Source organism: Gadus macrocephalus, chromosome 2, assembly GCF_031168955.1.
Source record: "Gadus macrocephalus chromosome 2, ASM3116895v1".
Classification (NCBI taxonomy): domain Eukaryota; kingdom Metazoa; phylum Chordata; class Actinopteri; order Gadiformes; family Gadidae; genus Gadus; species Gadus macrocephalus.
The window spans coordinates 1,549,049-1,561,995 of NC_082383.1; the positions used below are offsets into that span (position 1 = coordinate 1,549,049).

The following is a 12,947-nucleotide window of genomic DNA, read 5'->3' on the forward strand; positions in this document are numbered from 1 at the left end:
TGGGCGGCTGCCGCGTCACCCCGGCCATGAAGCGGGGCGCCCTCTCCTGGCTGCGGTCCACGCCGGGCGGCGGCGGGGGGTACAGCTGGCTGTCCAAGGTGTGGCTGCGGCGCCGGAACCCCTCGTGGGGGGGTCCGAGCGGGCTGGGGGCGGAGTCTCGGCCCGCGGCGCACGTCGACGCCTCCCGTCCACCGCCGCCGCCGCCGCTGGGCGGACCCCAGAGGTCGAAGGCCCGCGCCCCCCCGGGCGGGCTGGCCTCGTCCCAGGCCGCCATGCCGCGCGCCTCGCCCGCGCCCCCGGGGCTCCGGGGGATGAGGTCGCCCTGGCCCGTCGGGAAGCAGAGGTGGAGGTTGCCGGCGGAGACGGGGCGGGGCTTGCGCCGGTGGACGGGGTGGACGAGGATGAGCTCGGGGCTGCTGGGGGGCCGCAGGGAGGCGTGGGGGTCCGGGGGGCTCGGCGAGGGACGGCGCGCCCCGACCGGGCCCCTGGGGGGGCCGACCGGGCTGTGACGCAGGCTGAAGCCGAACTCCACCCCCGAGTCCCTCGCCGGGGTGCTGCGGGCGTGGCCCTCCCGGTCGGAGAGGCGGTCGGGGGGGGGGGGAGGGGTGCGGAGGACCACCAACGACTCCCGCCGGCCCTGCTCCTTCTCCACGTACTCCCTGGAGCGCTTCAGCAGGCTGTCCAGGCTGATGTCCTCCTCCTCCTCCTCCTCCTCCTCCTCCTCCTCCTCCTCCTCCTCCCCCTCCTCCTCCCCCTCCTCCCCCTCCTCCTCCCCCTCCTCCTCCTCCTCCTCCTCCTCTCGGTCTCGTGGCGGGGCTTGGGCTCCGTCTACCTGGGCGGCACCGTGGTGGGGTTCTGAGCGTGGGGTACCGGGGAGGACCGGTTCCTCGACGGCGCACCCAGAGTCCCGGAGGAGCCCGGGGGAGTCGGTGACCAGGGTGTAGCCGTTGACGGTCTCGTGTTTAGGGGAGGGACCGCCGGGGCGAGGTAACTGGTCCTCCTGCGTAACACTGGGCCCTTTGTTGGCGTCGACCTGATAAGGGACGGAGACGTGTTTGTTGACAACGGGAGCTGAAGTGACTGCTGATCGTTTAGCAGTAATTCTCTGTTTCTATCTGTTCGCCTGAATTCCTGGATTTGCAGACAAACCTTTAATAGGCCAAGTTTCCCTTGAAACAAAAGATCAATACATCACTATAAAGAGAGCATTTTTTCAATATCTCATAGCATTTCTGTTTTGACACCCGCTGAAATGCGCCTACAAAGCACTTTCAAGTCTCCAAAAGGTGTAGTAAAAAATAACCCTGCTAAGTGGAGCAGTGCTTGGCCATGTCTTAGGAATGCTTCTACAATCCATATTTAATACTGAAAACATCAGATCAAATGTCACTCCCGTCCCACTGTTGAATACATTTTTGTGGCACATTTGGGGATTTTGACTAACCATTATGCCAACAGATCCCCGTGTCACTCTCCAGCAACATGATTGGTCGATATATGAAGCGAAAGAAATTGAAGCACCTCCTTCGCCAAAATTAATCTGATTTAAGATGAATCTAAAGTCTGATTTGTGAGACTTAAGCTTTTGCTAATAAGCGAGTTGGCTGAGGTCTAACTAATATAGTTGGGATTCATTTTACTTTCTGAGGCTGGAAGTAACATCTCTGTCAGAGAATGTCCCCACATTATTACACAATTGGTGTGTGCGTGTGTGTGTGTGTGTGTGTGTGTGTGTGTGTGTGTCTGCGTGCGTGCGTGCGTGCATGCGTGCGTGCGTGAGTGTGTGTGTGTGTGTGTGTGTGTGTGTGTGTGTGTGTGTGTGTGTGTGTGTGTGTGCGTGCGTGCATGCGTGTGTGTGTATAGGATGGAGCAGTGGTGGTACTGGTCCCGACCTGCTTGACTGCCAGGTCCAAGATGTTCTGGACCCGGTTGAGAACGCAGTTCTTCCGCTGGTTCAGTCTGTCTGCGTGCACCTGTGCCGCCCTCTCGCGATGGTCGCGCATGACTCTGCGCTGCTCTGCGGTCAGCTGTCGGCAAACACAACACATGTACACAACTCATACAGTAAAACAAGATGGAGACCATATCGAAATATTGAAATTCAAAAATTGTTCAATGTACTATTTTAAAAGAACACAATTACTAACTTCATTCACTATTTATATGTAGCTAAACAGTGATAGCTATCAACAGATATAGCCTGTCCCAGCAGCAGATTCTCTTTCCCTGGCTGTCCTTGTAACTGGTTAGGGACAGATGGTTGTTCCTGGACATAGAATACCTTTGACCCCCCTTCTATCCTTCAGGCACACTTAGCGCGCTGTATCCTCATCTACATGGGTGCATTTCCCTCATTCCATTCTAATGGTTACCACAACACGTCAAGGTGAGCCAACAATGCAATCTCTATGTAACCATGCAATGTAAGAGGTACAGAATGACCGCTCAGAGAGAACCGGCATTGTTTGAGAGAAAACCAGGCAACCGCATTGCCCTTCATAACAGCAGCAAAGTGTTCAGTTACGAGTCGGTCAAATGTTTATTCTTAGCAAGGATGAACACCCTTAAGGGAACATTTTAGACTTTGGATTTGCCTTTGTCACATTAATAGACTAAACTACATATTTTAATATGGGAGCTCCACTTTTTTAACCTAACCCTAACCCTCCAGTGGCCTAGGAAAAAAAAGTCAATTCCAAAGAAAGAGTTTATTTTTAGGATGTGTGAACAAGAAACTGGAAAACAACTTATTCTTAATTTAGTTTACCCTTAAATCGCTTCTTAGCCCTTACCAGAGGTGGAAGCACCGGCTTCCCGTAAAATAGTATGGCGGAAAGGTCTTTCAGTGAACATTGTGTCTTCAAGTCCATCTCCTCTGACTTCTCCTTCGTCCGTAGCAAGGCCATGGTTCGAATGGCAAACTCCTCATAGCTCTCCATGTCTGCACACCCACACCTCCACACTGACAGGGGACCATGAAGCCTTACACTGCCGGGATCTGAAGGGTAAAAGGTTAGAAGAGATTTACAAAAAAAAAAACACAACGTGGGGAAATGTTCTACTGTGGTGTGTGTTCCTTAAAAAGCAAGGTGAACTCAACAAAAGATTGCGTGTTTACCCTTACTGACGTAATCAGTGCGTAAAACTCCTGTTGTCTTAGGGCAAGGCAGAATATTGACTTGATGGGGAACTGACGACCATCAACAATCCAGCGTCTCAATCTAATCAATATTAACAGTGTAGGCTTTTATTACAACGTGCTTGTCAGCACATACCTTCAGAGTGCAATCCTCCACCTTAAAAGCCATGTGCATGGCAGCAGATTGAGGTGATCGACCATGACAATGAAGCATAATACACCTCATCAGGAAGGATGCCATGCGAGGTTACTCATCGTTCACCAGAAATATATTTCCCCCCCCCTCCCCCCCCAGTATCGCTACCACATGCAGAGTTGCAATTAAGAAATCAGTACGTAATTTCGTAGTGGTTTACCAAAGCACGACCACCCCACATCCCAATATGAGTTCACTGGGTCAGTGGCTGCAATTGTGTTATTACTATCATTTATTACGCTTGGATCGGCGATGCCACTACCACTGTTCTCAATGTAAGATCGGTGCAAACCGATCCGTGTGTACCGATCTTACGTTGAGAATTCGTATTTTATTGGTATATTTTAAAACGGAAATAGACCGTATAAATAGACGGTACTGTTGCCTCACGTTACCGCCACAGCGGTGCCAGGCAGCTGGCGATAACGTGGGAATCCATGACCGGGTTGGCTGTGTCTCCTTTTCTGAATGCCTTACCTTGGGTTTAGCAGACCACACACACAAAGGAGGAAAAGATGAGGCGATGTGTGTTGTTTAGATAGCGAATATTGTCCTGGCGATCGTTTGCCACAGTGTGTCACGTTAATGTCCAGAGATTTAAATCAGTGTCTTCCCTCCCACCCACCCTTCCGGATCGCAACAGCGTCTCCTAGCGACAGGAGACCGGTCAGGGATCAGTGAGTGTTTTTATTGGGATAGGAAATGGTATAGGCATCCTATATAAAACAAAACACAGCATAACCCAAGTATTGTTTGTCAGCTAGTTACAAACAATAATTGATACAATAATTAATGCATACTTAAAAAGGGAAGCTAGCAATCTCCAAAACCTTTTCAGGGAAATCCCATCAATGTGTTGGCATCAGCCGTTTCCTCTTCTTTTTTAAAATGGCAAGGAGGGGGTGACATGATAGCCTGTCTGTGAGGTCAAAGATCAACTTGCATTTGGTGCTGGTGGAGTTTAGAACCAGGTACCCCAGCATGGTGACGTGTTTGGAGGGTAAGATGATGGCCTAAGTTAGTTAGAGTGCAGAGGTTTCCATTTTCTGAAAGGACGGCTAGGATCGGATTGTACAGTGCCTGTGCAGATCACATCGCAAATGTCAAATGTCTGATTATTAATAATCAAAAGTAAGAAAAAGCCCTTACCCAAGATATATACTGAGATTTTACACAAATAAGAACCACCGTCGACAGTTTTTCATGGTTTCTAACACTACTTTATTTTCTGATTTCTCGTCACATACATTAGACAATTTGCAGCAACATTTCAGAAATTGTTACCATAGTAAACATTCAGACCAAACAAGTCCAGGCAGGAGACAGTGAGGAGAGAACATTATGCCTTAATGTCTTCACAGCTCCTCCTTTGACGGTGAATGAGTATGCAGAGGCTGACTAACGCGCATGCTCCCCTTGTGGCTCTGAATCAAAGCCTCCAGGTCACTGTCCTTAAACATGACTTTGGAGTTCTGTCAGAAAAAAAGAACACATAACATTTACATAGACAGCTGCATATTACTTCCAACTGACAAGCATAGAAGCCGTTAAGATGAATTCTTGACATGTATGTTGCAAGCATAATATAACCACAAAGCCTACCTCAAAAGAGTGACGTTTCACCCCCACACATGAAGCGGACCTCTCATAACACAACGTGATCTCTAGGCCTTTGGGCTCCTTGTTTGACAACGCCTCACTGAATTGTTCACGGTGGTCTTCTACGTTTTGGGGGGATTTTCAAAGAGGATTTAGTCTTTACAAACACAACATATAGTGTTATAGAGATCCCTAGCTGTGGCATTGTGTACATCTGCTCTGTGTTACCTAGTAGTCGCCTGCAGGAGGACATCAGTGTGTCTTTGGGGCCAGCCTTGTGGTTGTGGAATGCAGGTCTGTCACACACCTCTCCATCGAGTAGATTCTTCAGTACGGTCTCCCTGGTGGCGGTCGGAGAATCCTTTAGGATCTTTTCCATTTCTATAGCATTGATACGTAGGAAAAAAAAAGAAAAGCAATACAAGATGGACGATATAAAGTGTAAGACGGTAATGTGCCTTGTATAATTGTTCATGCATGTTTGGCACGATCACATTTTTAGAAAGAATGCATCCTACCGTGGGCTGTTAGAAGACACCTCTCACAATGGGTGGCTGCAAGTAGACAGAAGCAGGTTTGAGGCACAGACAATAGCAACAAAGACCAAACATCGCCATGCGATGAATAGATTTGCAATACTTTAAGAGGGACGTAAGAAGCGTGTATACTTACAGCGGTCGGCCGTTGGATGCTGAGCGACCATCAGGTGAAATGTACACAAGACCATGACCAAGACCTTCATGGTTGACCGGGAGTCCATTAACAGTGGGTACGTGGAGCTACACCTAGACACAACACAGCACAGCGTTCCCAGCGCAATGGTCACATGATGTGGAGGACAATAGGATCACATCACCAACATTCCCAAAATGATGCTTCTGGTTTTTCAGGTTTCATCCCATGTCTGCACAATTTACACACAAGTGCATGTTCAGATCAGAGCTCTTATGGCTCGGATCCAAACCCTAACCTACATCCTAATGGCGATTGCCAATTAAAGTTTGTCATAATATTCATATTTTAATTGACATGTCTATCCACAAATGGAATGAAGTAACTATGAATAAATATCATTCTACATAATAAAAGGTTTTCAAAAAATCCATGAGGTCGAAAGCGTAAATTGTTTATATTGAAGGATTGTTTTGGTGAAAATATAGATTATCATGGGGTACATTTCGGTACCATAGTAGTGCTTAAGTCCGGCCACGAGGGGACGCAGTTTGACCAAAATAAAGAGAGACACTGACAGTATCCTCGTTTGTCGTTCTGTCCATAAAAGGACTGACACGTGACGGTGGTGTGGTGTCAGTGTGGAAAATATGAGTCCCGAGCTAGCTTGTGCGGGAGAGTCCGACGTCGAAACCGTTTTCAGGAGACCGTTCGCCTGAACGTTTCGCCGCTTTCGGATGTTTTGCCCCCAAAACTTATAACGTTACATTATATGTCAGTTATAGTGCAAGTCTGTTGAATACAGAAAATCTACCATTATCGGGATTTTACATCTTTCCTCAACCCATTCCGTAGTGATTTCACAACTTGGTAAGTCCACATGTAAGTTACATCTTTCGTTAAGTCTATATACTTCTAAGCGGTTGCCTTGCTTTTCATAGTTTATTTTGTTGGTTTTTGCAAACATTTTGTTTGGGAAAATTGTTAGTATGAATGGACCAAGGTAAGTGTACTGTTTAGTGTTTGTTAGTATACCTGGTCTTGGGCTCAAACGGTAGGCTACTGATGGGAGCCAGTCGGATGTCAATCATGCACAAGCCTCTCTATTCAGATACGGTATAAGATACAGACTAGGGATTTGATATTTAATATTTTTTTGTATGTATTTGTATGAACCATATGAATTCCTTGAACTCGGAATACATTGCCCGCCTTGGACTGACATCGAAAACGCGCCTCGTGATTGGTCGGCAGTCCAAACGTCCTCCGACGTCATACACGTTATGGACCAATAGACACCCTGCCTTGAAATCGTATCCATCCACCAGTCTGTTTTGATCATCCCTTCTGTCATTCCCTGGATGCGCCACAGAATGGGACAATCCCATTCCATTCAATAATATCAAAATGTTCGGAGTCCGTGGGCGGTGTTGGGCAAGAGATTGGTCAAGTTTTGGGTAGTAGTCCAACCTATGGTCATTTAAAGTTAATTTGTGTGTGTGTGTGTGTGTGTGTGTGTGTGTGTGTGTGTGTGTGTGTGTGTGTGTGTGTGTGTGTGTGTGTGTGTGTGTGTGTGTGTGTGTGTGTGTGTGTGTGTGTGTGTTATAGACTATTCATATGGGATATTTGATGTGTAATATATAGACTAATCATATATATTTAACGTTTGTTTTTCATGCCAATAAAGCTTTTTATCGAATTGAGAGATGTATACAATATGTGTGTGTGAGAGACATATGTGTCAGGCAGCTATATTTATGTCTGAGGGAGTGATATGTATGTGTGATAGAGATATGAATGTGTGTGCGTCTGTGTGTGAGTGTGAGAGAGAGATATGTGTAGGTTGGGCAGTGGTAGGATCCTGACAATATAGACAAGTGCGTAGAGTAGCTGCAATATCATCTCGTCCAATGGTTTCAAACTGTGCGCCCTGGCCCACAACGGTAGTGGTGGGAGTGGGAGGATCTCTGCGCTCCTGGCTTTGTTACGTCTGGGAAGCCATTTTGGAATTCGGCTTGTTGTGGATGAACATAACGCGCACTGGCAACTTATTAACTTTTGCTTCTGCCTAGGATCAACGTTATTTCTCTGAGCAATCTGTCCTCCGTTCACCTCAATTTCACCACCGCTTCCATATTCTTCATGGAGCCACCGCGATGCGGGAACAACTTGGCGCATCTTCCTTGGCAGCAGTGTGTGGATCTTATTTCTCTGGATTACGACCATAAAGAATCACAACATTGATGGACTCTTACCGCTCGGGCAAGTCAGCGCAATGCTAGATATAACGCATGGCCTTATTTCTGCTATTGTAAAAATGCAGGCGTGTATTTTTAGCATTGGTTTTGTCCCGGCTGAGCTCCTTTACACAGAACTGTTTTGCCAACGAGTTCAAACCTGGGCCTCTTTCTGTTAATATATTTGAATAGATCTGCCACAATATCCAAACCCTCTTTCCAACAAGTGTGTCTTTGGACAACGAATACACAAAAATAGCGTGGTCGTAATATACGCAATCTAAATTTAGTACTGGTAATATGAGATCGTAAACCGCTTTAAGAAAAACAAATAATTGTATAACGTTAGCACTGTAATTGACGTGTTTCTAAGCCCACTGACTGTTAAATGACCCAGCTATCATTGGCTTTAGTGTGGCTTATAACTGTTAGTGCGTAAAGGAGACTGTGACGCCAGGCGAGTTGCACGTATAGGAGGCTGTGGAATGGATTGTGAACGTGTGTATGGAGCGTTGTGATGCCTGTGCGGAATCTTGTTCAGCCCCTCTCAATGACTTTTATGCAATGTCCAAAAGATGACTTCAATACACACTTGAAGGCGAAAGCAATATCGTGTGTCTATAGTCTTTTCTGGACCGGGATAGCCTGAATGTCTTCAGAACCTCGCTGTTACAGACCGGCCACGGTCCGTGTTTTGAACCTGCCATTTCAAAGCATTGACCAATAAGCTTGACCAAAGTACTATACATAATATACTTGTCATACAATTGTGAAACTCAATCACGCAACTTGAATGTTGCTGATGAAACGGTTGGCTTTTCTCTCTAATCTTAATGTCCAGATGTATTCTTACTGATTGTGAGACCGAATTCAATTATTTTTAGAGACCACAGTGGATTTCGCTGATCTGGTTAATGCTATCCCCTCATTAACTCATTAGGATTTAGTTGTAGATTTTGGGAAAGCCATCTGTGAAGGGCTTCTAGTTATACCATGTCGCTCCAAGCTTGTTTTAATTATGTAACCTAATTGGGAACCAGTTTCGTCTATGGCAGTTGAAGCAACGGTTTGTCAAATTTGTGATTTATGTATAGCATTTATATGCATCTGCCTCTTGTTTTGGAAAAGTGGGCTGAACCCCCTCTAGGGATTTCTCTATGGAGGTGTGAACCCTGTTTAAACCACCTTGTACTGGGGGAGTAGAATCCAGAGTTTTGTTGCATAACCTATCCTTTTCAGTCAGGACCAATGCATCTTTGTAAATCTATATTTTGCGAGGCACCATATTAAATACCTCAGCCTTCGACACACGGGCTCATAGTGAGATAACGCTCTGTTTTCGTAAGCAAAGAAAAAAAGCGAAGAAGGATGACTAAGATATCCGGCATGCTGTGTTCCTGCACTTCTAGTTCCAGCCCCACCCCCCCCCCCCCCCCCCCCCCCCCTCCTGTCACGGAAGTTTCCCGCCTAGTAGCTAAACCGGCCCCAACCTCGTCAGTGTCTCCCTGGGCTGTGTGTTCCGTGTGTGGGTCCTAACTCTCTCTCTCTCAAGCATTGCCGGCCTGGATGTCTCAAATTAGTGTTCAGTGTGATCCAGAGAGAGGGAGGGAGGGATAGGGGGGGATCCTGATTGGATCGAGTAGCTCTCGGCTGCAGCAGATCGCCTCTTTAACTCGCTGGTCCGACAGCCTCTCAGAAGAGAAGAGATGTATTATTCATTGAGGGCCGGCTGCTGTCCGGGCCCCGGCCCTCAGCTGCTGCCTGCCGGAGCCAGGGAACAGGAGGAGGAGGTGGGCTAAGTCTTGTCCGTGACCGGGGTCACAATAGCATTGTTGTGCTGCTGTGAAAGGCACTGGGTGTTTGGTGCTGCTGGGGCTTCTTTAGTGGTGAATTGGAGAGCTTCCCAGAAGATGCTCCCTGTTGTTGGATAGTGAGTGATAGATATGGAGCAGGGAGTTAGATTGTGGTTTAAAGCCCAGTCTATTTATTTGTATATTTGTGCTGCTTTTTGAGTTCATTAAGTGAACAAAATCGGACAATGCTTTAATGCTGTGCATCCTTCAAAGAGTTGGGCTGAACAAAAGTGTGTGTGTGTGTGTGTGTGTGTGTGTGTGTGCCGTTCATGTAAAACCGTATAACTTATAACGCGTCCATGTCTGCCCTGTTCCCTGGATGTGCATTCGTTCGCCCATGCAGTCTAAGCGAAGAATGAACATGGATTTTTCCCAGCTGCACACGTACACACCGCCGCAGTGTGCTCCCGACAACACTGGCTATACCTACTCCCTCAGGTGAGAACCTTCCCCCCCCCCATCCCCACCCATCAATCCTTCATCGGCCAGTCTTCATCATGCGTCTATAGCGCTCCTCAAAATTGGAGTTCCAGTCTAGCTGAGTCTGCGGGGGGGAATTCATTTACAGTTTAAATTGCGTATTGTCATTGAGTCTCTCGGGGGAAATTTGTTGTGCTCCGTCTTGGAACAAGAACACACAAGTGCTGTTCGGAAGAACCATGAAACAAAAAAGGCCCTGAACTGCTTATTTATTCTGTATTGCAGATTGATTCCACATGTGTGGTTGGGGTTTAATCAGTGTGGCACGCATTTCCAGAAGTGGTCTTGGCAAAGATGGCATATGCTATAATAATAATACAAACCTTTTTGTTTTGTAAAATAATTATCCATTTTCCATGCCTGAGCATTCATTTGAAGTATATCGAAAGGGCTTGTTTGGTCTGATAAACTCAATCATATCATTGTTTTCCATGGGAATAATATTGATTGTCTCCACTTTCATGACTTTTTTATGCCATTGAGTCTTTTTTAAACTGTGTATTAATTTTTTTGCAATTCAGAATTATCAGCTATCATTGTTATTCATAACCGCTTCTGTGCAGCAAATCTTGGACAGGATCCCAAGCTGTATCTTCTGGTTGAAATCTTGAACTATTGTGCTGACTTGCTATGCTCTCCTTCTGAGTTAATTTCAGCATCGAGCCAAACTGAAAAACGGGTTGTGCTTTGGGCAAATTATGCAAAGGCCCATTAGTCGAGTTGGGCACTTTGTCGTTTGCATATTTGGCAGCTTGATGCAGCTTTCTTTAAAAATGAAACCACCAGACATCTATTTGAAAAGCATGGCCTTGTTTGTTGTTTGGTCTTTGCTTTCACAGTCTGCTGGCCTTCACTCCGGCCCCTCACACGTCCCAGAGTGATGAGGGCAGGATGGAAAGCCAAGGTGTGTTTCCCACCTCATTCGGGGGTGTGTGTGGTGGAATAGATCTCCTCAGGGCTGTTCCAACTGACACACCTGGCTGTGAAATGCAAAGACGGTTTTCTTTGAGCGCAAACATGATTAGTATTCATGGAGCGGCAATTTACTTTTTGTTTATGGATCTGCTCTTTTATTTTTATTTTTTTATGAACCGTGTTCAGTTCAAGATCTGGAATGGAGTTTGTGTGAAGAGTGCAGGCCTGTTTCAACACTTCTGCCATTCTTAAATTACAACCTCCTCTCTGGTAAAATGATTAAATCTTTTCAGTGGAATTACACTTTGGCTGAGCTGGCTGCTCGTGTTGGCTGGTTTGCTGAACGAGTCTAACTGCAGGCTGGTTTCTGCTAACAAGATTAATAGTATAGATTTCATCTTTCTCTTGCTGAACATTTTTATAGAGAAAGCGATGCCCTCCGAGTCCTGGGCATATTTTTTGCTGTTTGTAGGTGGGCCATCGCATGGAAAACCAACCAAAGCTAGCTGGAGTAAGTTTACAATTTCTGCTCTCATTGAAGTGCTGAATTATCAACTGGCCATTTCTTCTTCCCCAGCGATGTTCAATTAACAAAGCCTGAACGTGCCAATAGGGATTGTAGTTTGAAAACGTCTTGTTCGCACCCCAACTACCTGTGACCTGACTCGCTCAGCTCTCTTACTTGAACCCTTCCCATGGTTTCGGACTAGGAGGAAGAGTCGTCCGACAGATCAAAGGGAAAGAAGTTCAGCCGGAATGTTCCGGGTCGACTTAAGAGCTCAAACTATGTGTCAGGTCTGAAACGAGCTAATCAGGCTCCTCACTGCTGTCTGCTCAGCATACCCTCCAGAAGTCCTTCTGGCCCTTACCGGTGGGCTGGTCACACCACCAAGCTGAGAGCTTACAAGACCCAAGAGCAAGCTCGCAGGATTCAACTGTACATTGACTAAAATATACCGCTAGTGTGAATGACTCATAATTCTTGACCTTACCCTAGAGTGAGTGTGTGAGTGTGAGTGTGTGAGTGGAGACAGTGTCAGGTGACAGAAACCGTTGGGCCATCTGTTGTGAACCTTCACAAGACTGGGGACCTCTTATAGAGCAGAGACAGAGTGACATTCCCAGACCACCTATCGTGTTAATGTCCGGGTCTGCCTGTTGTAACAAAGTCCATGTTCGTAATGGCTGGGTCGCTGAAAGAGGTTTGATTGCAGTGTTTTTTTTTCAGTTGAAGAAGTACTCATTGATGAAGACACTGAAAGGGAATTCCATTCATGTGACTGTCTGCTGTTGGGCCACACCTCAACCATTGGGAGAGATTGAATAACACATAGGCCATGCAGGGTCAGGGTGACGCATATATATTGCCAAGCAGTTATTGTACAGTATGCTATCGTAGAATATGCTATCTTACATGGGAATTGCCATGCTACTGTTTCATTATAATTTTATGAGTAATAGCTTTCTGGATCCTCATAATGCATTGCAAAGCAAAATCGCTAGAATACTAAATTATACCTGAATAACAACGTGGGCATAAGTGTTTAATTTTAAAGAAGTAAAAGTGATTGACAGTAATCTGGAGATTTCTTAAGCAGCAAAGTGCACATCGCGGTTGCAAACAGAGCACTAAAGGCCAAATGTGTTTGTCGAATATTCTCATCAGCCCTATTGAATAGGAGACGTGGATTCAAACTGCCTTGTCATCTACTGCCTCCGTTTTTTACTACGCTGCAAGCGTTCTTGCAGGAATGTTGAAGAACACAAACCCTGCATTTGCTCAAGATCAGCACTGTTTTGGATTTGACGGTGGAAGGATTCCAGTCTCAAGTCAACATAAATCCAGCCGCTGCTGT

At 46.3% G+C, this 12,947-nt stretch overlaps 2 protein-coding genes across 10 annotated transcripts in view; one reads left to right on the forward strand and one right to left on the reverse strand.

Annotated features, from left to right (window-relative positions):
- Positions 1-3,952, reverse strand: part of LOC132470946 (centriolar coiled-coil protein of 110 kDa-like) — an 11,031-nt gene extending 7,079 nt beyond the window's left edge. For all 3 annotated transcript variants that reach the window (XM_060069926.1, XM_060069919.1, XM_060069913.1), the window contains exons 1-4: positions 3,813-3,952; positions 2,793-2,998; positions 1,893-2,027; positions 1-1,033 (exon numbers count right to left, since the gene is read on the reverse strand). The exon at positions 1-1,033 is cut by the window's left edge and continues 162 nt beyond it. In XM_060069926.1, the coding sequence (XP_059925909.1) occupies positions 1-1,033; positions 1,893-2,027; positions 2,793-2,939 (1,315 nt within the window). In that variant the 5' untranslated portion in view covers positions 2,940-2,998; positions 3,813-3,952. The remainder of the gene's footprint in view (positions 1,034-1,892; positions 2,028-2,792; positions 2,999-3,812) is intronic.
- A 2,296-nt stretch (positions 3,953-6,248) lies between these two features.
- The window catches only part of sun1b (Sad1 and UNC84 domain containing 1b), a 29,383-nt gene continuing 22,684 nt past the window's right edge, over positions 6,249-12,947 (forward strand). For 2 of the 7 annotated variants that reach the window (XM_060069698.1, XM_060069729.1), the window contains exons 1-2: positions 9,313-9,633; positions 10,040-10,134. In XM_060069698.1, the coding sequence (XP_059925681.1) occupies positions 9,550-9,633; positions 10,040-10,134 (179 nt within the window). In that variant the 5' untranslated portion in view covers positions 9,313-9,549. Of the gene's footprint in view, positions 6,477-7,194; positions 7,869-9,311; positions 9,634-10,039; positions 10,135-12,947 lie in introns of those variants that run through there. The other 5 variants (XM_060069673.1, XM_060069682.1, XM_060069705.1 and 2 more) reach the window with 5 other exon arrangements.